Consider the following 25630-nt stretch of genomic DNA (forward strand, 5'->3'; position numbering starts at 1 on the left):
GGTGAAAGGACCATGCTGTCATGTTGCCATGACCTACTCCTGTTCTCTGAATCATATTATTCTCTGTTTTGATACATTCAGTTTAGCTCCTACTGTGATTGTGTTTATTTTTTGCCTAGCTCTTTTTATATTCTTCTAGTTCCTCCTCTCCTTTTCCTGATTCCCAGCTTTCTCTGACGCACCAACTTCAATTGCTGTTCTTTCCTTTCATGATTTTTATGGGCAACATGAGTTCTCTCATTTTCACCTTCATACTTGACAAGGGGGTCATCAAACATTTTATTTCACTGGGAAAAGAGGGGAGGTAAAAGCTATGTGCCATTTAATGAAACTGAATGTATCAGCTTGGTTTTCTTTGAAGGTAATGCAATTTTTAAATGATTGGTTAGGTTGAGGTCAAGGTAGATGGTGTTAGAGTTTTCCTCATTCTTATCTTACCCATTAGCTTTTTCACCTTCACTTTTTAATGGGCATTTGTGTTCAAGAAAGAACATTTACTTAGCAGAATCTTCTAAGTTCCAGTGGCTATTGTCTATTGGCAAAGCACAAGGAGATCCCACTGCAAGCTGGATTTTCTTTATAGAGCCATTTGAGATTCACAAGTTAGTATTTTAAAGAACTGTTTTGTTTTCCCCTTTCAAATGCTTGCTTCTTAGATATCCTTGTAATGTTCTTTTGACACTGAAAAAAAAAAGCTGTTTTTGAAATAATGGAGTCTGCCATTTTGGGAGAGCTTAATAGGGTATTTATTTAGACGCTTTCCTCAGCAGAGCTCAATAAAAGGCAAACAAAATAGCTACAGCAGCACTAAGGAGAGAGCATCTAACATTTTCCTGTTCTGGAACATTGTGAGAATAACAATTTTATTAAAAGCAATACAAAATCTATGAAGATGAAGGAGAAGGTATTCAGAAAGCTTTGAGTTCTTTAGGACAAAAAGTATTTTAACAAAGCAAATTCATATATTTGGAAGAACTTAAATGTGGTATTATTCCATAGAAAAATTAAGAATGGTCCTTTAATTATCCATTCAGAATCCCTAGGTTTTACCTTGTTTTTCCTTTTTCCTTTCATTTAATAATGCATATTCTTTTTATATCCATGTTTCTGTGGTAAAGCTAGTGTATTTGTTATATCTCTAACCCATAACAGATGTCCTAATCTCTATATTCCTTTTTTATTGAAATATAAAAATCATATAGAAATATGAAAGTCAGTGGGACACAATTTGCTAATTGTGGGTTAAAGTAAGGGTTAACTCTGGAAACAGAAGACCTATATTCAATTTTTCTCTCAAATTTATACTAGGTATGTGCTCTAGGCAACTTGCTTAATGTCTCAGTGCAAAAGACATCTATTTAAGACTAGCAGTTGCCAGTTTGAAAAAGTAGAGGGAGTTTTAATATAAAGACTTCTTTATACTGACAAAATCTCATTGAATCTCCCAAAGCAAAACAGTAACAAAACCCTAAAAACTAAAAAAAAATAAATAAAAACCCCATCATTAAATGTATATAATGTTAACATTATAAAGCAATTTATAGATTATTTAATATTCACAATAATCCTGAAAAGGCCTGAGTGCCTCTGACATTTACTAGCTATATGATTTTGGCAAGTCACTAAACCTGTCTCAACTTCAATGATATTCTCATTTTACACATAAACAAACTGAAGCTCAGCGGATTAAGTGCCACTCCTTGTATGCAATTATCACTTGTCTGTGAGAGAAAAGAATAGATGGTCAGGATCCATCACCAATCTTAACTGTGTCAGCACAGTGAAGTCAAAAAACACAGTCTTTAGAGTCAGCAGAGAAATGCTTTCCCCTAATCTTCCTTAGCAGAGCCACTGTGGCCAATGTCAACAGTCACTCATGCTAAAGGACTCTTCAATGGAGTCTTACATAAGGGACAGTGGATGCTACTCAAGGTATAACAAGTGCCAACTGATACACCAGATTGACACTGGTTCTGAACCTTTGAATGGCTCTTGTCATAGTAACAGCCTAAAACTAAATCAGAGAGTTAAAGTTCCCTGGCTCATGCTAAGATGTTTCTCAGTCAGTCAACCAATAAGAATTTATTAAAGTGCTGACTGTGCTAAGTGTACAAATTTCCAATTAATATAAGAAGTTGTAGTTATTTCAAATTAATAATGATGCAGCTATTTTTAGAGAGATTATCTTCCCTATGGTTACACAGACAGTGAATGACAGAAATGGTCTTGAGGTCTTATGACTCCAAGCATAGTGCTTGCTTGCTTGATTAATCCACTCATTTATTTATTTTTTTGGACTATTTGTTATTTGCTCATTTATCTTTTTACTTTTTTGTTTATTTAATTTATGGAACCACACTTTTTGGATTATTGGGTTTCATTTTGGCTCAAACTCTTTCTCATTTTATTCTTCATTCTGATGGAAGGTGCAGAATCCTACACTGTTGCCTCATATTGGTACAGAGACAACATTAGCTTTTCAGAAGTTATGCCAGAGAATTGTGAGCTCTAGCACCTTCTATCAGGTTGGATGAGTATGGTCTGATAACAAAGTCTGTGTTTCCCACCTGAATACCAGCATGGCTAACTTTGGTGAAGCTCATTAATTCTAGCTGATCACCAGTTACTGACTGTTTTTGGCTACAGCAATTCATAATATGTTCTACAATGCATGAAGGGTTGCAATTTGTACCAGTGAGGGTACTGACATTACTGAACTCATAGAATGATATATGGTCTACTAAAGTGATGACTTAATGACAGAAAGGGCTAAATTCGAATCTTGCCTTAGACTTTTACTAGCGGTATAACTCTGGGCAAGTAAGGGATAATAATAGCATCTTTCTCCTAGGGTTGTTGTGAAGATGAAATGAAATAACAAAAAGTGCTTTGCAAACATTAAAGTGTCATGTAAATGTTATAGCTTTTGAAATATATTCTTAATATATCTTAATATAATAAGCATCTTAACATGCTCTTGTTTTCCTGCCAAGTGATTGGTGATAATTCTTCTCACTTAGATACTTTAAATTATTAAATTAGATAATCATTTAATCTGTCTCTTTAGCATTTCATATTACAGTAGAAAGAACATAAAGCTGGGAATCAAAGGGCCCAAGTTTAAATTCTGTTTTGATCATTTCCTACTTGTTGGATCTTGGGCAAATTCTATCACTTTCCTGAACTCATTTTGCTTATCTGTAAAATGAGAGGCTTGAACTAGATTGTCCCCCAGTTCTAAATTTATGATGCTATATTTGTCTAATTCAGGTACTTATTTATGTTGAAGTTCTTTTGCCCTCTCTTATATCACTTTGCTCTTTTTGTAAAGATTTTTTTTAATTTTTAACAGGCAATTATTTTCTTTTTCTCCCACCTCTTCTTTAATGTTCATATGTTATATTAATATAAAGGGATTCTTGTTATTGTTCTGTGTTTTCAGTTGTGTTCAATACTTCATGATCCTGTTTGAGGTTTTCTTGGCAAAATTATTAATATTCTTTGCTATTTCCTTCTTTTGCTCATTTTACAGGTGAGGAAACTGAAGCAAGAAGGGTCGAGTGATTTGCTTAGAATCACATAGCTGGTAAGTGTCTGAGGTCATATTGCAACTGAGGTTTTCTTTATACCCAGCCCAGCATTTTATCTATTGCACCACCTAGCTGCCCCTTATGGCATACTGCTGTACCCCAAGAAACAAGAAAAGAAGCAGTTTTAGGGAAGCCTGGAAAGATAAGTCATTTGGTTCCTAGAATTTTACTTATCTTTTTTCTTTCCCTGGAACTTTCCTCCAAACTGCCTTTCATTGGGCCCTAAGAATGCTCCAGACTGAAAATATTCTAAAACAAATTATTGTAGCTTGTTGTAAAATGGTTAGATATAAATTCTGTTGAAGGAGTGCTAATGCCCCTTGATGGTGAGGTCAGTTTGGTTAAGGTGAGATTTACTAAAATTCTAATTCTTGCAAAAATCTGGGTAGTCCCATGTTTGGTCTTTAATAAACATTGAAATGAGAATATGCATTCCCCGAGAAGATACTCTCTCAACAGCTTTTGGCAGTTTTAAAATACTCTATTAGTATTCACCTCATCATTTCTGAACTGGCAGTTCCCCATGGCTCTTCTGAAGAAGCAAAAAAGTGTCTCAGAAAGCAGCAATCACCTCCCCCACCCCACTCCCACAAGCTCACCCAATACATCATGTGTGTGCTTAAGCTGTCTCTGACACACACAGAGTTAGTCTCTCATCACTCAGCAATCAGTCTTTGCTTATTCCTTAGGGGGGAAAGAGGAAAAGAGAAAGAAGAGAGAGAAGGGCAAAAAAAGAGAAAGGATGAAGGAAAAATAAGGGGAAAGGGGGAAGGAGGGAAAGAGAAAGAAAGAGACATACAGAGAAAGAGAGACAGAGACAGAGACATACAGAGACATGGTGTCAGAGAGAGAAACAGAGAGAATTTTTTTCAAAAGGAAGAATAATGCAATATAAAAATGAGAAGAAAAATTCTAGTACATATTCCCAGAAAATAGCAATAAATAGATAATAGAAAAATTATAGGAAGTTATCTGTGTGACTATTTATCTGATACTGGCAGAAATCCGGTTCTGGGGTTCTCTTTGTATATTCAAAAATATTTTTAAAATTCAAGTTCAAAGTGATTCAGTTAATGGCAACACCCAAAGTCCTATCTTTAAAGGATCAGCAGCTAAGTATTTGTTTTAGTATTAAGAAAAATTCTTTAAGTCTTGCAAAAAATTGGCACTAGTACTCAAATTTCTCATTGACCATAGATTCCGTTCTGGAAGGGACTTTGGAAGCTATCTATTGCAAGATATTTTCATTCTATAGAATTAGAAACTGCCAAGAGAGGTCAAGTGACTCATACAATGTCATACAGACAATAATAGACAAGGTTCTTAATACCATAGTAACCAATTTATACCTCTATTACTAGTTTTTTGGATTAGGGACATAATAAAGTGCCTTCTCTTTTTTACCCTTCAATGCTACCTTAGTTCCTTACAGAACAATTCATTTTGGAATGGGAGAAGTACTGGAGAGCCATTGTGCTATAACAGATATAAAACTGGAATAGGAACCAGATATTTCCAGCTAAAAATAGATGTATGATCATGGATAAGTTACAAGCTTGCTAAGATTTAGTTTCTCAATCTATAAAATGGGAATACTAGTACCTAACTACAAGGATTATTATAAGGACTGGAAGACATAAGCCATATAAAACTTACTGTAAAATTTAAAGAACTGTATAAATGGCAGTTATAATGGGTTATATGACTGAATTGAAGAAGCAGCTTCTGTTATTAATAGGTGCTAATAGGCAAGGTTAGTCCTCCTGCATTCAGACAGGTTGTTTAGCCTTACTTTTACCAGGTCTCCCTTATAACCAATGACATACATTGGCAATGGGATGGCAATGGTGCAATGGTACTAACTGGTCCACCTGAGGCATGGGAACCAAAACATGACTCTTATTAGCACAGTGTTCTATCAGATAGCTTCAAAAATACAGAGAATAAGAAATGATCAGGAGCATGATAATTACCATCTCAGGGCCACAGGGAAGAAGAAGAAATTGACTTTTGTGAATTCTGAGCTTAGAATTTAATATTGGAAGAGCAAGGGCCATATTTCACTTTGATTATAAAATGGTTGATAACCCATTTTTGGTAGATAATGTTTTCCAGCTTAAAATGTGACTTTAGCTAAAGTATGGAATACTTACAATATTATTTATTTGGGTCAAAAGCATAATTTATAAATGTACAAATAAATGAACAAGAAAATGATCTTTGAAGCAGTCTTCATGTGAATTGTTGAAGTCCCTATCTGGTTATCTTTCTCTTACTTTCTAAACTAGCACTACTGGGCTTATATCCTAAAGAAATACTAAAGAGGGGAAAGGGACCTGTATGTGCCAAAATGTTTGTGGCAGCTCTTTTCGTAGTGTCTAGAAACTGGAAGATGAATGGATGTCCATCAATTGGAGAATGGTTGGGTAAATTATGGCATATGAAGGCTATGGAATATTATTGCTCTGTAAGAAATGACCAGCAGGAGGAATACAGAGAGGCTTGTAGAGACTTACATCAACTGATGCTGAGTGAAATGAGCAGAACCAGAAGATCACTATACACTTCAACAACAGTACTGTATGAAGATGTATTCTGATGGAAGTGGAAATCTTCAACATAGAGAAGATCCAACTCACTTCCATTTGATCAATGATGGACAGAAACAACTACACCCAGAGAAGGAACACTGGGAAGTGAATGTAAACTGTTTGCACTACTGTCTTTCTTTCTACCCAGGTTACTTATACCTTTGGAATCCAATTCTTAAAGTGCAACAAGAAAATTGGACTTACACCCATATATTATATCTAGGTTATACTGTAACACATGTAAAATGTATGAGATTGCCTGTCATCTAGGGGAGGGAGTAGAGGGAGGGAGGGGAAAATCTGGAAAAATGAATACAAGGGATAATGTTGTAAAAAAAATTACTCATGCATATGTACTGTCAAAAATGTATAATTATAAAATTAATTTAAAAAATATATAAAACTTTCTAAGCTAGCTTAGAAAAAGATTTGCCTTCTTCTAAAATTATTTTTCATTGTAACCTATCCCATTGGATAGGTTGGAGTATTTGGTAAATGTTACTGAATTTTGAGTATTTGAATTTTTTCCAATGCTAAGCAAGTTCCCCTAGACCTAACTGAAATTGTATTGGTTATTGCTTCTTGCTTAGTTCTAGGAAATACTATTTTGTAAACCTATTGATGTTTGGATCGAGACTAAGAATCTAGAGGCATCTGTGTTTATTGAAGAACATTTCAGTATTTCTCAGGAACACTAGGAAATAGCAGTGGGAAGGCAAAATTCAGTGCCAAGGTGTACTTGGAGAACTGCCCAGAAGATGGCAAGAATTGTAAATAAAAAGTTATTAATCAGGAAAATGGGCAAAATTGCTCCCAACTTCATTATAGTTTTCCAATAGGATTAATGTCTCTTATAACAAGTAATTTATGAAGTCAGGGTGGTATGCTTCTCATAGAATCAATTGGTCTTGAAGAATTTATGGGTGAATGAAAAGGTCTTCAAGGGGGTAAGACTATCATCATTCTCTAATGGCAAAAATGTACTTACCACCAGCTCCAGGCTAAGGAAGTGTGTGAATGACAATTTCTATTGGTTGATAGTATTACAGAGAGAGTCTGAAGTTGATCATATCATGGCATATCATACTAGGAAATTGGGAATAGGAATCTGTATTAATGTGAATAATTACATATGTGGGGGCTTGTGCTTTTTCAGAAGTTTCATATATATTGTGGGATTCATCCTTAAATAGACCCATAAGGAAAAAAATTCCAAACCAAAAAATCCATAGGATGAAGGAGGGATTAGGATTTGGGTCACAGGGTGGCTAGGTAACTGAGTGGTTAAAGCCCCAGATCTGGAGTCAAGGAAGATTCATTATCTAGAGTTCAAATCCAGCCTCAGGTACTTATTACCTATGTGACTCTCTGGAAGATACTTAACCTTGATTTGCCTAAATCCATTGGAGGAAAAAATGGCAAACCACTCTAATATCTTTGTCCAAACTCCACAATGAGGTCACAAAGAGTGAACCACAACAATCCCACATCACAGGAAGATATGAGTGACCTTCTTCAACAAAAACTCAACAAGATAGTAGAGTAAGTAAAGCTAGCATTCTGGTTTGTTGGTTTCATATCCAAGGAATCGACTTTGTCTATTACTCTTAGGAAATCAGATTTTTTCACATTGCTATCCATCTCATGGCCACTGCTTTCTTCCTGATCTTTGGATCTATGGTTTATGCAATATGTTGTTTCTGAATAAACCTATTGGGTTTAAAACTCCATTGATAAATTTAGGTGATAAGAAAACATTATTATTAAAACAGTATTATCAACTATAAAAACAAGTCAAGTGGTTAGGCACTTGTTAAGAAGCTATCTTTAAGTACATTAGCCAATATAATCAACCTGTTATCTGATTTTAGTTTGGAGAAAACTCCCATGGGCAAGGAATAAAGAATGTTCATGAAGATTTTCCTCCAAGGAAATCAACTTTATCATCCAACTTTGTTTCTTAGAGTGGAATTTCCCACTGTTCCAGTCTCACTGATTTTCAAGGGTTGATAGTCCCTTAAATTGTTCTTACAGTTAAGAGAATTAATATGATTGATAATCCAAGCATAGTTCTACTGCCTTAAAATCCCAGAAAGCCAAAATCCACTAACAGCATGGGGGAGCTAACCTATTGCCCTGTTTCTGATATGTGACTATTGTTCATTCTGAACTCCTTTAACTTGCTTTGTAGATCTCAGCATCAACATTCTATTCCCACTCCCACTCATACCTGATCTTCTGACTTTCCCTCCAGTTTTACAATTATACACAATTCTGACACTCTTTGTTTCATCTATGTAATTGGCTTCCTGCCTACAGATAATTTCCTTAGCTGATTATTGTTCTCTAACCCCTAGGAGCTCCATAAATTGTTAAACCCACTTTCATATGTTCTCTATCTTGGGACTTATCTGCTGTTCTTAGCTTGGCTCTTACTACTCTATCCTTCTGCTGATTGGCTCCTATGCCTCTAAATTAACTCTGCAGGTCCTGCACTCTTTATAGAATATGGCAAAAATAATTTCCTGTTTAGACAAATCCAACCTTTCCATTTCTTTTTTCTCCTGGTTTTTCTTTCTTTATGTTGATAAAGTGAATATCAGGTATGTAAGGTGACTGTTATATATTGATAGGAAACAAGGATGCTAGAGGATACTGGTGAACTGGTGACAATAGGATGATGGACCACCAGAATTAGAGAAGTGATCCCATGAATTTGACTCGGGATGGTTCCTTTGTTTCTTTTATCTTTGACTTAGCTGCAGAGTTGAGGGGAGGAAGTGGTGAATCTATAGGCTTGAAGGTGGAAAGATGAAAGAGAATGTGACCATTAGTTATGTGTATACTCATTATGGCTTTTATTCAGTGAAGTATCTTCATTGTTTGTAAAGGTCCTGTCATCTCTCAGTTGTAATCCTTCTCTGGGAGATCTCTTTTCTCTGTAAAATCTTTTCCTCTGTGAGCAGGTTTCTTAGGAAGCTTCTGGAGCCTCCAGCCAGACTCTCCTTCCATACTACCATCTAAAATCAGTCTCCTCGTCCCACTTTCTCCAGGCTCAATGATGCCTCTTTTTATCCTCCCAGAGAATGGGCATGTGAGAACTCAGGGGCTTGTGGGAAAATTACTTCAACCAATGAACTTGCTCCTTTTAAAGGTTGTGTAAACTCCTTTTAAAGGTGTAAACTCCTTTAAATATGTAAACTCCTCCACAGAAGTTCAAAGGTGTAAACTCCCCCCTAAAGGCCCAGACTAAAGGTGTGAATTCTGAGCTAGAGAATTGTTTAGACAACCTGAGTTTTCACCTTGTAATCCTAACAATTGTTGACATAAATACTTCCTCCTCAAATCCTTGACTTTTGAAAGTCATGGCATTATTTAGCAATGAATTTTCTATATGTTCTCCCAGAGAAAATTTCCCTTAATATTAAAGTCTATATAAAGAATCTAGGTTTAGGTCTTGCCTGGAAAATACCAATTAACTAAAGGAATTATTTGTCTATATGCTAATTGAGAAACATCTTAGTGTGCTGTGAAGAACACTGGAAAAGGAAACAGAAGGTCCAAGTTCAAGTTTGATACTCACTTAGACATGTGACCTTGGATAACAATTATTAAAATACTGCTAGGTGCAAAGAGAATTAGTATATGATGATGGAAGAATCCTTGGGTCTAGAGTCAGAAGACTGGTTCTAATCTCAAATCTGTTTCTTACAAGTCAGCTAGATGGATAGAGCATTGCACCTGGAGAAAAGAGAAGCTGAATTCAAATCCAGTCCCAGATATTTACTAGCAGTGTGATCCTGAGTAAGTCACTTAATCTGTTTGTCTCAGTTTCTTCATCTGTAAAATGGAGGAAATAACAGCATCTACCCTATAAGGTCATTGTGAAGATCAAATGAGATAGATAACACCTGCCAGTGGCTGGCAGATAGAAGATATCACCTATATGATTCCTTTCTCCTTTACTATCTTCATGACTTTTGAACTCAAGTCATTTAATCTGTCTCGTGTCCTCATTTGAAAAAATAGGTACTTATTCTATATTACTGTTGAGATTCTTTTTAACTCTAACTTTGTTTCTATGATTTTCAAGGTTCCCTCCAATTCTAATCTTATATGATAAATTATTTAAATTTTCTGAGCCTCAGTTTCCTCATCTGTTTAAAAAAAAGTATAATACTACCTTTCATACCTTTCTTATAGTGCTTCATCCTTCTGAGTAAGGATCAAAAGACAGTACAACACAAAAGTGACTGTTGTCATTTAGTCCCCCTATGAAAATATGAGTCTATAAAAAGATCCATTTATAATATACATCAAAAGACTTTGTAAACTATAAAACAATATAAGTTACATTCTATCACTATAACAGTATAATTATGTTCACCAGAATGTTTAAGCTCATTGAGGTCAGGAGTTGATTTTGTTTTGTTTTTGTATTCCCAGTGCCCTACACAAAATAGGCATTTAATAAATATTTGTTGAGTAACTACTGGAATATAAGAGGAATGTGTATGTTTTATTATATCATTGTTTGCTATTCAATAAATGAAAAAAAATTTGACCCACTTGGAATAGTTAAAAAGAGAAAAGATAAATATCCAGAAAGAACAAAATCTAAAACATGGTAAAAAGTTCTGGTACTAATTTTTTTAATTTTTAATTTCATATATTGTATTAGGATTCCAATTTAATCTTAAATGGTCCATTTTTTGTTTGGTATTAGGACAATTTAAATAAATTTAGTAATTATCTGTGTTTATATTAAATTTAAGGTATTTTCACCATGTAATTCAAATCCTCAAACTAATACTTCATTGTGGTTTTTAATAGTTCCATGCTGCTTTATTTTAATTTTGTATAAATTCAGATTGATGAGTTTCAAAAGCATTTTTAATAGAAGTGGTATAATCTCGTTTTCTATTGATAAGTTATAGCTCATTAAGACATTTAACATGTCCAATAATGAAGAGTACTATAACAAAAACACTGATATTAATTTCTTAAACTATTTAGCATATTTGTTTGTTTTTACTTGCCTTTCTCTTCCTGTATTCCTTTTCCTCTACTCCCATTTTCAAAGTATTACTTTTCTCAGAAAATCATGGTGGATTGCCATGAGTAATAGCAGAAGCACTAACAGCTATTTGGAAACTTTGCTAAAAGCAGTTGAAGAGCTGTGAATGATAGTTTGATGAAAGTAAAATGGGATTTTTAGCCAGTTTTCTCAGCTCCTCAATTGCTTGTTTTTAACCTCCAGAAATGTTCCTGGAGTTCCTATACAGAGAGGCAACTAAAATAAATTTATTTGTAAAATTCCATCTTCACTTTAAAATCTTAATAATAAAATATCTTCTAAAGATGAGTAGCAAGAGAAGGGAAGAAATTACCTAAGTGGAAAATATTTGAATGAATTATATAATCAAGCAAATTCAGTTTCAATTTTTCTTGACATTAGAAAAGGGCAATAAAATGGGAAATTGTTGCTTAAAATTCTATTTGGTCAGGTTTTTCTTCTTGGTAACTCCTGGACAGCTACAGAGGATGACAAATCTAGGGTTTCTCCTTCACTGTTTATTTTACTGTGGACTGTCCTTTGTTCAAGCCATCTGGCAAGACAAACCATGCATTCTCACAATGTGGCCTCCTATTGATGGAATTGTTGGCACAATATCAGAGAAAAAAAAGAAGCTGGAAAGAATCATTAAAATCTTACTAATTCTTCTCTCTGTTTTCATGTGGGATTTCTGAAGACCAGACCTGTGGCAATATTCCTGTTTTTAAATAATGATAGTTGACATTTATAAAGCACTTTTAAAGTTGGTGAAATACTTTAGGTACAAAAGGTCTCATGTGTGTCTCACAAACACTTTGGATTAGACACTAGGGGTATTATGATCTTCATTTTAAAGATGAGAAAACTGAGGTTTACTAAGAAAAAAGTGACTTGGCCAGTCAGACATTTAGTAAGAACAAGGAGGCAGGAGTCTTGTTTCTCTTGACTCTAGTTCTAATTTTTTTCAGTATTCTACTTAAAGATCATGAGAAATAATTTCCCAGACTCCATTTCTCTAAATCTCTTTTTTAAAAATTAATTTTATAATTATTAAAATTTTTGACAGTACATATGCATGAGTAATTTTTTTACAACATTGTCCCTTGTATTCATTTTTCCAAAATTTCCCCTCCTTCCTGTACTCCCTCCCCTAGATGACAGACAATCCCATACATATTAAATGTGTTACAGTATAACCTAGATACAATATATGTGTGTAAATCCAATTTTCTTGTTGCACTTTAAGAATTGGATTCCGAAGGTATAAGTAACCTGGGTAGAAAGACAGTAGTGCAAACAGTTTACATTCACTTCCCAGTGTTCCTTCTCTGGGTGTAGTTGTTTCTGTCCATCATTGATCAAATAGAAGTGAGTTGGATCTTCTCTATGTTGAAGATATCCACTTCCATCAGAATATATTTTCATACAGTATTGTTGTTGAAATGTACAGTGATCTTCTGGTTCTGCTCATTTCACTCAGCATCAGTTCATGTAAGTCTCTCCAAACCTCTCTGTATTCCTCCTACTGGTCATTTCTTACAGAGCAATAATATTCCATAATATTCATATACCATAATTTGCCCAACCATTCTCCAATTGATGGACATCCATTCATTTACCAATTTCTAGCCACTACAAAAAGGGCTGCCACAAACATTTTGGCACATACAGGTCCCTTTCCCCTCTTTAGTATTTCTTTGGGATATAAGCCCAGTAATAGCAATGCTGGATCAAAGGGTATGCACAGTTTGATAACTTTTGGGGCATAGTTCCAAATTGCTCTCCAGAATGGCCGGATTCTTTCACAACTCCACCAACAATGCATCAGTGTCCCAGTTTTCCCACATCCCCTCCACCATTCATCATTATTTTTCCTGTCATCTTAGACAATCTGACAGGTGTGTAGTGGTATCTCAAAGTTGTCTTAATTTGCATTTCTCTGATCAGTAGTGATTTGGAACACTCTTTCATATGAGTGGATATAATTTCAATTTCATCATCTGAAAATTGTCTGTTCATATACTTTGACCATTTATCAATTGGAGAAAGGTTTGATTTATTATAAATTAGGGTCTGTTTTCTATATATTTTGGAAATGAGGCCTTTATCAGAACCTTCAACTGTAAAAATATTTTCCCAATTTGTTACTTCCCTTCTAACTTGTTTGCATTAGTTTTATTTGTACAAAAGCTTTTTAATTTGATGTAATCAAAATTTTCTATTTTGTGATCAATAATGATCTCTAGTTCTCCTTTGGTCATAAATTCTTTCCTCCTCCACAGGTCTGAGAGGTAGACTATCCTCTGTTCCTCTAATCTATTTATGATCTCATTCTTTATGCCTAAATCATGGACCCATTTTGATCTTATCTTGGTATATGGTGTTAAGTGTGGGTCCATAGCTAATTTCTGCCATACTAATTTCCAGTTTTCCCAACAGTTTTTTTCAAATAATGAATTCTTATCCCAAATGTTGGTATGTTTGGGTTTTTCAAATACTAGATTGCTATAGTTGTATCCTATTTTGCCCTATGTACTTAATCTGTTCCACTGATCAACTTCGCCAAGTGGTTTTAATGACTGCTTTAGATTAGGTATAGCTAGACCACCTTCATCTGACTTTTTTTTCATTACTTCCCTTGAAATTCTCGACCTTTTGTTGTTCCATATGAATTCTGTTGTTATTTTTTCTAGGTCATTAAAATAGTTTCTTGGGAGTCTGATTGATATAGCACTAAATAAATAGATTAGTTTGGGGAGTATTGTCATCTTTATTATATTCCCTTGGCCTATCCATGAGCACTGAATGTCTTTCCAATTATTTTAATCTGACTTTATTTTTGTGGCAAGTGTTTTGTAATTTTGCTCATATAATTCCTGACTTTTCTTTGGTAGATGGATTCCCAAATATTTTATACTCTCAACATTTGTTTGGAATGGAATTTCTCTTTGTATCTCTTGCTGTTACATTTTGTTGGTGATGTATAAAAATGCTGAGGATTTATGTGGATTTATTTTGTATCCAGCAACTTTGCTAAAGTTGTGAATTATTTCTAATAACTTTTTATTAGAATCTCTGGGGTTCTCTAAGTATACCATCATATCATCTGCAAAGAGTGATAATTTGGTTTCCTCATTACCTACTCTTATTCCTTTAATCTCTTTCTTGACTCTTATTGCCAAGGCTAGCATTTCTAATACAATATTGAATAGTAATGGTGATAGTGGGCAACCTTGTTTCACTCCTGATCTTACTGGGAAAGGTTCCAGTTTATCTCCATTACATATTATGCTTACTGATGGTCTTAAATATATGCTCCTGACTATTTTAAGGAATAGTCCACTTATTCCTATACTCTCAAGCATTTTTAGTAGGAATGGATGTTGGATTTTATCAAATGCTTTTTCTGCATCTATTGAGATGATCATATGGTTTTTGTTAATTTGGTTATTGATATTGTCAATTATACTAATAGTTTTCCTAATATTAAACCAGCCCTGCATTCCTGGTATGAATCCTACTTGATCATAGTGTCTTATCCTGGGAATGATTTTCTGAAGTCTTTTTGCTAATATCTTATTTAAGATTTTAGCATCAATATTCATTAAGGAGATTGGTCTATAGTTTTCTTTCTCCGTTTTCAACCTACCTGGTTTAGGTATCAGTACCATGTCTGTGTCATAAAAAGAATTTGGTAGGACTCCTTTATCCCCTATTTTTTCAAATAGTTTATATAACATTGGGATTAATTGTTCTTTAAATGTTTGGTAGAATTCACATGTAAATCTATATGGTCCTGGGGATTTTTTCCTGGGGAGTTGATTAATAGCTTGTTCTATTTCTTTTTCTTAAATGGGACTATTTAAGCCGTTTGCCTTCTCCTCTGTTAATCTAGGAAGCCTATAGTTTTGGAGGTAGTCATCCATTTCACTTAAGTTATCAAATTTATTGGCATAAAGTTGGGCAAAGTAACTCATTATTTCTCTAATTTCCTCTTCATTGGTGGAAAGATCCCCCTTTTCATTTGTAAGACTAATGATTTGATTTTCTTCTTTCCTTTTTCTGATCATATTTGCCAAAGGTTTATCTATTTTATTGGCTTTTTCATAAAACCAACTCTTAGTTTTATTTATTAATTCAATAGTTTTTTTTTTTATTTTCAATATTATTGATTTCTCCTTTTAATTTTAGAATTTCAAGTTTACTTTTTGGTTGGGGGGTTTTAATTTGGTCTTTTTCTAGCTTTTTAGTTGCAGGCCCAATTCATTAATATTCTCTTTCTCTATTTTATTCAAGTAAGCCTCTAAAGATATAAAATTTCCCTTTATTACCACTTTAGCTGCATCCCACAAATTTTTGTATGATGTCTCATCATCATTATCTTGGGTGGAAATATTAATTGTTTCTATAATTTGCTGTTTCACCCAGTCATTCTTTAAGATGAGATTATTTAGTTTCCAATTACTTTTTGGTCTATTTACCCCTAACTTCTTATTGAATGTAGTTTTTATTGCATTGTGATCTGAGAAGAAGGCATTTACTATTTCTGCCTTCCTACATTTAATTTTGAGATCTTTGTGTCCCAATATATGGTCAATTTTTTATAGGTTCAATGAACTGCTGAGAAGAAAACATACTCCTTTTTATCACCATTCAGTTTTCTCCAAAGATCTAGCATACCTAGTTTTTCTAATATTCTATTTACCTCTTTAATTTCTTTCTTATTTGTTTTATGGTTTGATTTATCTAATTCTGAGAGTGCAAGGTTGAGATCTCCCACTATTATAGTTTTGTTGTCTATTTCTTCTTGCAACTCTCTTAACTTTTCCTTTAGGAAGTTAGATGCTATCCCACTTGGTGCATATATGTTTAGTATTGATATGGCTTCATTGTTTATGCTTTTAGCAGGATATAGTTTCCTTCCTTATGTCTTTTAATTAGATCAATTTCTGCTTTTGCTTGATCTGAGATAAGGATGGCTACCCCTGCTTTTTTGGCTTCACCTGAAGCATAATAGATTCTGCTCCAATCTTTTACTTTTACTCTGTATGTATCTCCCTGCTTTAACTGTGTTTCCCGTAAACAACATATTGTAGGGTTCTGACTTTCGATCCTGTCTGGTATCCACCTCCGTTTAATGGGAGAGTTCATCCCATTCACATTTACAGTTAAAATTACTACTTCTGTATTTCTTGCTATTATATTATCCCCTGATTATGCTTTTTTTCCCTTGTCCCCCCTGAACCCCTTCCTCAGTATTTAATTTATGGACCCCACTTATGATGTGCAGACCTCCCTTTTTAGTATCCCTCCCCCCTCTTTTTAAGTCCCTTCCCCTTTCTTGTACTCTTCCCTTATTTCCCTTTTCCTTTTCCCTTTTCCTCTCCCCCCTTATAATGAGGTGAGAGAAAATTCTCTGAAAAACAAATGTCAATTTTTACTCTTTGAACCTTCTCTGATGAAAGTAAGATTCACACAATGTTTCTTCCCCTCTCTAAATTCCCTCAGATGTGGTAGATTTTCTATGCTTCTTCCTGGAATGTAGTTTCCTTCTTTTTATCTCTCCTTTCCCTTTTTATGATACTATCCCCTTCCATTTACTACTTCCCTTTTTTATGTTATATCTGTAAAATCAAATTATCCATGTGGACTTTCTGTAGATCCACAACAGAGATACAGTTCTCAAGAGTTCTTTTGACCTTTTTCTGCTTCTCTTCAGTCTTGTGGCTATAGATCAAATTTTTTGGTTTTGGTTTTTTTCTTAGAATCAAATGGAATTCCTCTGTTTCATTAAATGATCATCATCTTCTTCCATGGAAGAAAATGTTAAACTTAGCTGGGTAGTTTATTCTTGGTTGCAATCCTTGTTGTTTTGCCTTTCGGAATATCAGGTTCCAGGCCCTTCAATCCTTTAATGTGAAGGCAGCCAGATCTTGGGTGACCCTTATTGTGGCACCTTGATATTTAAATTGTTTTTTCCTAGCTGCTTGCAATATTTTTTCCTTAGTTTGGTAGTTCTGCATCTTAGCCACAATGTTCCGTGGAGTTCTTTTTTTAGGGTCTTTTTCAGAAGGTGTTCGATGAATTCTTTCAATGCCTATTTTCCCTTCTGTTTTTATTATCTCTGGACAGTTCTCTTTGATGATTTCCTATAAAATAGAATCTAGGCTCTTTTTTTCATCATAATTTTCGGGAAATCCAATGATCCTCAGATTATCTCTCCAAGATCTATTTTCCAGGTCTATAGATTTTCCTAGTAAATAATTGACATTATTCTCCAGCTTTTCTTTTCTTTCTTTCTTTCTTTTTTTTTTTTTTTTTTTTTTGGTTTGGTTTGACTGATTCTTGGTTTCTCAATGAATCATTCATTTCTATTTGTTCAGTCCTGATTTTTAATGAGTTACTTTCTTCATTCACATTTTTTAGTTCTTTTTGTATATATCCAATTGAGTTTTTAAATGAATTATTTTGCTCTGTTGAATTTTTTTCCATTTCACTAATTTTATTTTTTTAGTGAGTTATTTTCTTTTTCCAAATCACAAATCCTACTTTCTTGGGAATTTTTTATCTTTTCCAATTTCAGAAATCCTACTTTCCTGTGATTTTTTAACCTTTTCTAATTCACAAATTTTGTTTCCCTGCACCTCCTGTGAATTCTTTATTTTTTTCCAATTCAAATTTCAGGACGTTGTTATTCTCTATCATAGCTTCTCTTTCCTTTCCCCATTTTTCTTCAAATTCTCTTAACTTTTTAATAGTCTCTTCTAGGACAGAGTTATGTGATGGTGGGCAAGTATCGATCCCCTTTAGGGTGTTATCTGGAGACTCTCTGCTGTTAGCCTCCTCGGGGTTGGATACCAGCTCTTTCTCTGTATAGAAGGTATCAATCATTCTCTTCAACTTCTTACTCATTGTTAACACTCTTTGGGGGGTCTGCCCTTGGGGTACGAAATTTATCAGCTTCTTCCCAGACCAGATGGATGCAGCAGTCCTGTGACTAGGCTAAGAGAGAGCTCTGGGAGAGAGTTCTCCTCCCCCCTTCCTGGAAATGCCTCAGAGATGATTAGCACCACTGCACTGCAAGGAGTGCCCAGTGAGGAACCCCGCTGTGTGGCCTAGTGACTGCCCTGAGGTTTAAGGCTGAATAGTGAAAGCATCACAAACCCAGGCCAAAGCCTCCCATGGGGCTGTGGATATTAGCAGCTGATGCAAAAAGCCCCTGCACTCAAACTGGAAGTGTCTGCCTGGAAACCATGGTCCCAGCTGCAGAGGTTCTGCTTCTCTGGGAGTTCTGATGCTGTTGGAGTTTCACAACTTCTGGAATTCCACTGCCTCAGGCTGAGCCCCGCACTACATGGATTAGAGGCTTCCCCAGGCTGTGTCCCCTGCTGTTCAGGTTCTTAACTGCTCTGAGGAAAAGCCCCAGACAGCTGAAGGCAGCTGAATATCCATGAGGAGATTGGTGTTAGGTCACTTCTGGTTTGGGGTGGTTATATTTTCTGGCTTTATATTTTAAAGTGGCTTTGATTTCTCTTCTGATCTGATGTTTTACAAGCAGAGTAGAGCTATCAGCCTATGCCAGATTCCTCTATCTCAGTGGCTTCTCTGATCCCAGAGTTCTCCTCAGCCCGTTTGGCACAGTGTGGTAGCACCTAACCCTGTCTGTGCTGATCTTTTTTTTCCTCCCCTCAGAACTGACCTTTTCTGTCGAAATTCCAGATTCTCTTCAGCTGGTAAGTTGTGCTTCTAATCCTTGTGGTTTCTATCAGTTCTATCAGCATTATTTTTGAGGCTGATTTAACTAGTTGGTATTGAGAGAAGAAGGGAGCTTACAAATTTGCGTGTATCTTCTCCGCCATCTTCGTTCCGCCCTTCCCTTCCTCTAAATCTCAACAGTTTCTGGACAGAAATAATCTTTCAGTCCTTTAGCATAATGAATGCCTTTCTAATATTATCACTGGGGCATGATACTAATATTATGAGTTATGGGTTATGAGTAATGGATTATGGGTTATGACTTCAATGGGGTTCAATATCTTTTAGTGGGGAGATATTAAAGAGGATAATTTGATCTTTGGCATATATGAATCCACATAGATGCGTGCATGGCATGAGAATACAAATTATATATTTAAATCGATTCCATGGATGGAGAATTGCATTTTTTCCTTAAGCTAATGCAGACAGTTCTTTACATAAATGGATCATTGAGCAGATCTTTTTATAAAGTAATTTTTACAGAATGTCAATTTGCCTGAAGAAAGGGGGAAGGGAAGGAAGGAGGAAGGGGATTAGGAGCCCATGTAGATAGGGGATTGCACATGTTTCAGGAACAGAAAAATAAGGGAAAGAAAAGGAACACACAGGGGTGGGCCAGCAACAAGAGACTGACCTGAATGAGAAGAACACCCTTGGGGTTGGGGTTGGAGGGAGACAGAGACAGGAGAGAATGAGTGATTATATAGTGACCAGAGACTGGCCCACAGTACCAGAGCTGGGAAAGCAGACATACATGTGGTGGGGCTGGTCACCCTGCAAGTGGATGGTAGAGCAGCACAAAGTGAATGGTAGAGCTGGAGTTCTGAAGTTAAGACCCCATCTGGGGGCTGTGGTGATCTTCTTTTCTTCTGCTTTCATTAGGAGGGCTTTTCTTTTGTTTTTGCTTTATTTGGGAGGGGAGACTGTAGAGTGATAAACTGAAAGGCAGGATCAGAGAGAGAAAGAGAGTAAGAAAAATATTCTACAGTAAAGTTACTCCCTCCTCTCTTGTGAATGGAAAATAGGATGTCTTTGACGTGTAAGTCAACCAAGAAAGACAAAACAGAGCATCTGGGGTCTATAATTTTTAATAATTTTCAACTAGCTACAAAATGTCAATCACGTCACAAACTGACAGGAGACAAGAGGAATTTAATTTTACATGCTGTAATGATATTTATCTCACAGTTTATCTATATTTCATTCATTTATATTATTTTTAAATTTTTCTTTATTAGCTACTAAACATTTCAGAGATTTGGTGTGCATAGCTCTAGATAAGCAACAGAGAATTGTACCAATAACAAACCACATGGGGAATAGCGACTAATAAGATACAGCCTTATAAAAATTACACTTCTGCACTGTTTCATAGTGTAGTTATTTCCTCCAAAAGATAGTCTTCAAAAGCAGCAGATAATTCCTATATTACACTCATTTGACAATTTTCAGCCAAACGCTTATTTTGCTGGCAATGATTAAATGGCGAGTGTCAAATCCATCTTTTTTTTTTTTTTAATTAAAAAAGAATGATTATGGCTAACAACTCTATTGACAGAAGAAAGTGCCACTATTGCAGTCTTGCTGGTATAACATAATCCCAACAGTGTCTCAATACTGAGCATGCTTTTATGTTATTGTGTGTATGTGTGTTTCTCGTTGTCAATGTGCTACTGCCGTGGAAAGGTCTTGTTTAAGTAGGAGCCTAAGAATCTATTTATTTCTCATGCATAAATGCATAAATCACATCACTTTTAGTGCAATGCCTGTTAATATAATTCCACATTTGTCTAATCATGAAATCATAACGACAGATGACGGCCATGAAGAACCAAGGACAGCAAATTTTAAGTGCTTAAGAGCATGACACCTAAAGGAAGGCGCATGGCAGTAGCTCTGTGGAAGGTCACAGTTTTACGAGAACAATACTGCATATTTAAAGGTTCAACAGCACATTTAAGCATTCCTACATTGTTGTCATTCAGCAAACATCATTGAGGAGAAGAAAAATAAAACAGAACACATCAAAGTGAGCCAGAGCCATCAAGTTATCACTATATACAACCTTGGGAAAGAAAGGTAACCAGAAAAGAAAAGGACAGACTACACAGAACAACAATTACAATGGGGATTGATATGTGCATGTGTGCAAACCTAGTAGGGAAATACCATGAGAAAAGCATGACAATGCCATCTTTCTTGACAGCATGGAGACAAAAACACATTTGTTGGCATTTAACCACTTCCCAGCATCTTTGTTGCACGTTGGTTGGCTTCATCAATCCTGGTTTTGTTGGAATCAGCCTGGAAAAAAGAGAGAAGAGGAGGGGTGTCTTTAGTCTTAATATAGTAATCACTTTGGGTTGGTTTTTTTGTTTGTTTGTTTGTTTGTTTGTTTTGGAGGAATCACAGAATATTTAGACATTTTTTTCTTTTTGAATTGAACTCAGGTAACAAATCAACATTTTAATTATTTAAGTTGCTTTGAAGATCTTTGATATTCCTCAGGCATTGCCTTCAAGATTATAGTTCTATTGACTTGACTTTTTCTTCATGATTCCAATTGAGATTTTCTTGGCAAAGATACTGAAATTATTTGCCATTTCCTTCTCCAGCTCATTTGATAGATGAAGAGAATGAGATAAATAGTATTAAATGACTTGCCCATAGTCATACAACTAGAAAATGTTTGAAGCTAGATTTGAATTCAGGAAGATGAATCCTCCTTATTCACGGTCACCTTGCTGCTTAATAAAGTTGAATAAAATTTAAATGTGGCAAATCTTATTTTAACTCCTACTTGATGTTTTTGTTTGCTCTGCTAGCTCTACACACACAGAATTTCACATTTGGAAGGGATCTCAAAGCTAATTTATTCCAACTTTTTCCAGAAAAGAATTCACTCTAGAATCTACTTGGTTGATTCTGTTCATTCCTAGTATTCAATGGAGAAGAAGCAATTGATCAAGTAAGGAGAGGAAAGACCATTTTCTAATAAATAATATTAAAAGTGAGTTTTTTTCCCCCATCCCTGTTGGATTCTGTTATCAGGATTACCTTATTTAATTTGAAAGGTTATTAATTCTTAGAATTTTTAGACTATATATATATACATATATATACATATACATGTAAAAATTGTATATATACAAATTTGTATATGTACTTCCTCTTTAACATCAGTAGCAATTTCCTGGGTACTAAGAAAATGGAAATTCAGTTCTATGAGTCAAAAACATTTTAAAGCAGATTTTTCTATGGCTCTAAACTGAATAATCATCTTTTTAAAAAATCACAGAGAAATAAAAACTTTAATAACTTCCAGGGATTTCATATTAGAGATACATCACAGAATTCTAACAGATGAGATTACAATTTCATTGGAATTAAATCTATAAATTGGTCATTTCCTTGGAAATTTCAAAAGATTATAATCAATTTTTAGGGGGAAGTATAAGGGAAAAATTATAGCAGTTATCAGTGGTTATAAAAAGTGCAACTAATCTTAGAGAAATGCACCACTAACTAGGAAACAGAAATGTAGTCCTCTGTGATGCAAAATACCCAAAGATCATTTTTAATACTTCTTTCCTCATTTCTACTACTGAGCCTCATCCTGCCATACTTAACAGTCAGGCCTAAAGGGGAAAAGTACAGTACTTATTAGAAACCACATGTCTGTTTTCCTTACCTTCTCCATGATCCTGTCAATCTGGCGATTCTGTGTGTCAATCTCATTACCCATGTCCAGGGCCATGTGACGGAGATTTCCAATAATTCCGCTCACCTGCTCCAGATTTTCATCCATTTCATTTTCTCGAGCATCATTTGTTACCCTGTGACCAAAGAAACAATTCTTTTGAGGAAACTTGAATGGAAATACTCTGGATATCTAGGATCCAGAGCTGATCTGAGAAATACCTACAGGCCACTGAACATCTCTGCTTTGGAGGACTTCTATTCAATATAAGGGAGAAAAGTTTATCCCTAATATATGAGAATATAATGTGGCAGATATTTTTATTTTTATTGATGATATTTTAAAGTGGATTAATCTTTTTTATCTGAGAACCATCAGCAATCCCAGGCTGCACAATGGTCTTTTCCACTTTCCAGAATGTAATCATTTTAATAAGAAAATTCAGCTGTAGTTGGAAAGACTCTATTGAAGAAAAGGAGAATAATACTGGATAAAAGCTCTATATTTACCCTCCTATGTATTTGTTAGCTGGAAACTAAACCCACCAGTAAGCTTCTTTTTCTCTTGGAATGGAAAGGAATGGAAAAAGCAGTAATAATGATAGACCTTTCCTTAGGGGAAACATTGGTGGAAGTACTTGCTTAAAGCAAATTACATTTGCTCCTCTCTTTAGATAATCTGAAGATGATTTATTATGGAGGAGAATCTAGTCAGACAATATGTTTGTATGTGTATATGTGTGTGCGCACCTGCATGTGTGTATGTACATTTTGCGTGTGTGTTGTGTGGGTAGGAAATAAAAAGGAAAGATGCTTAAATTAACATAAAGATATTGTTTGCTTTTCACTTTCTTAATGACTAAGAAAGATAAATAGTCTAATTTGTGAAATAAAATAAATACACCTGCTTCAAAATTCCTTGGTTAGTAGAAGTCTTCACAGCACAGTCAGGATAATTCAGTGATTTAGCAGTTGCAACTATTTAGAGCAAGTGTTTGTATATGGGCAATTTTCCACAAATAAAGCAGAGAAATTATTATTGGAGGTGACCACCTTAACATCTTTTTTATACTGTGCTAATTACCATCCAAATGGATTATTTGTGAGTTGAAGGTACTCCAACAACCCATGCCAAAATCAAACTTTATAATTGTATCATGAAGTGATCTGATGTTGGGGAAACATAGTCAGTCATAATAATGACTATTACCTCTGACTTTTCAAGGAATAACTGAAAATATGTCCTTTAGACAAGAAGAGCACATTCTATGTTTTGCATACTTTGTACATGTTTGCACATTTTGCACACTTAGGGGAATGCTGAGTTGAATTGTTTTGTAAGAACTAGCAATGGCCTGGCTATTGATATCTGTAGAGTAAGCAACCTTAATTACCTTTGAGCATCCTTGTGCAACATCATGTAAAAAGGGATGAGTTCATTACCTGAAGAATATTTACTTATTATTAGTCCAGGTCCTTCAGTCTCCAAACAGTGGAGTTCTGTATGGGCTTGTCTTAGGGCCAGCTGTTGGCGACTGCCTTTGTAAACTCAATGTCTCAGCATCATCCCGTATCTATACCTGTTGCTGTTTATAGACACTGTAGTCAGTGTTTGCTTGCCTGAACTAAAAAAGAAGGTTAGTTGACAGGAAGCCAAGCCACAGTCTTTTTGGCATTCTCTGGATTCCACTAAAACATCACATAAAACTCATGAAAATGCATTTGGAACAGGGCGGGAGGACATGGCATCTCCTGACAATAGATCACTCCTTCTAACCACTCCAAACCCCACGGAGCTCACCTGCGGATAAAACCACCACTGATGGCCATCTGCTCTCGTTCATCCACCACACGAGCAGGTTGGCTGGCAACAACTCCATCTTGATTATTGCCCCAGGCTTTTTTGTAAGCATCACTTGACTTAAGCCTATGCAAAAAAAAGGGTGAGTAACAGTGCACTGGGGAGGAGCTGCTGAGCTACAATCTATTTCTTCAAGCTAAGATCTGAACCAAGCAAATGAGTTTCCAGTAGGGGCATTAAGAGTATACCGATATATCATAAACCTGACTCAAATGTTTGGCTGCCACCATGACCAGACTACTCAATGACTCATTTCCAATGGATTCAATTGCAGTTGTCAAGTCTGTAACATTGCCCAAAAGGGAAGTTTTTGGATTAGCTGGTGGGATTTGACAGAAGCAAAAAGGTAGCTGGAGGACATTTACTTTTATTTCAGTGACACGGTTATATTTTGAGACACAAAACACACACACAAAACATACTGGCAGACAGACATGAAACAAAACTGCCAAGTATAGTGTGTACATCACATCACAGCAACACACTATCATTGAGCAAAACGGATTTGGCTAAATTTTAACACAGCGTCATACAGAGATTCCCTGTTCTCCACAAATACGTGCGGTATCAGGGACACGTAAGCCACTGACATTTCCAATGAGGCATAAAAGACACAGCATTGGAGGCTGGCTGGGGCGATGGCCTTGACAAATTCTACTTCGGGCAATTTCAGTAGTTTCTAGGATAATATATCGGTACTTCAATACAGTAACCATACATCGAGAGTTGATGTACAAACCTTTGTCCACAGAGACAAAAAGTAAAAGAGGCATAGTGAAATGAGCGCAGGAGAAAAAGAAAAAAATACAAGCAATCTAGCATCAGAAAGGGAAAGTCCTCTACATCTTCTTCATGCACCAGCTACAGGCATGAATAGAGAGTGAAGCATTCTCACTAAGCATGAACTGCTCTTGAAGTTGACCATTCCCGAAATGCACCAGTAGTAATAGCCTTCCCAAAGAACCAAATGCAGATCAAATGTCCTCTTCTTTGGACTGGGGGCTAGGGTGGAGAGTGCTGAAGCCCTGGTACTTCCAACTAGTCTGTGGGGAGTGACTGGCCTGAAGGAGCCATT

At 35.4% G+C, this 25630-nt stretch overlaps 1 protein-coding gene across 2 annotated transcripts in view; it reads right to left on the reverse strand.

Annotated features, from left to right (window-relative positions):
* Positions 1-20067: 20067 nt before the first annotated feature.
* SNAP25 (synaptosome associated protein 25) overlaps positions 20068-25630 on the reverse strand; it is an 82784-nt gene continuing 77221 nt past the window's right edge. For both annotated transcript variants that reach the window (XM_074287858.1, XM_074287859.1), the window contains exons 6-8: positions 24496-24621; positions 22687-22831; positions 20068-21299 (exon numbers count right to left, since the gene is read on the reverse strand). In XM_074287858.1, the coding sequence (XP_074143959.1) occupies positions 21231-21299; positions 22687-22831; positions 24496-24621 (340 nt within the window). In that variant the 3' untranslated portion in view covers positions 20068-21230. The remainder of the gene's footprint in view (positions 21300-22686; positions 22832-24495; positions 24622-25630) is intronic.

The sequence above is a fragment of the Sminthopsis crassicaudata genome, chromosome 2 (genome assembly GCF_048593235.1).
Source record: "Sminthopsis crassicaudata isolate SCR6 chromosome 2, ASM4859323v1, whole genome shotgun sequence".
Taxonomy (NCBI): Eukaryota; Metazoa; Chordata; class Mammalia; order Dasyuromorphia; family Dasyuridae; genus Sminthopsis; species Sminthopsis crassicaudata.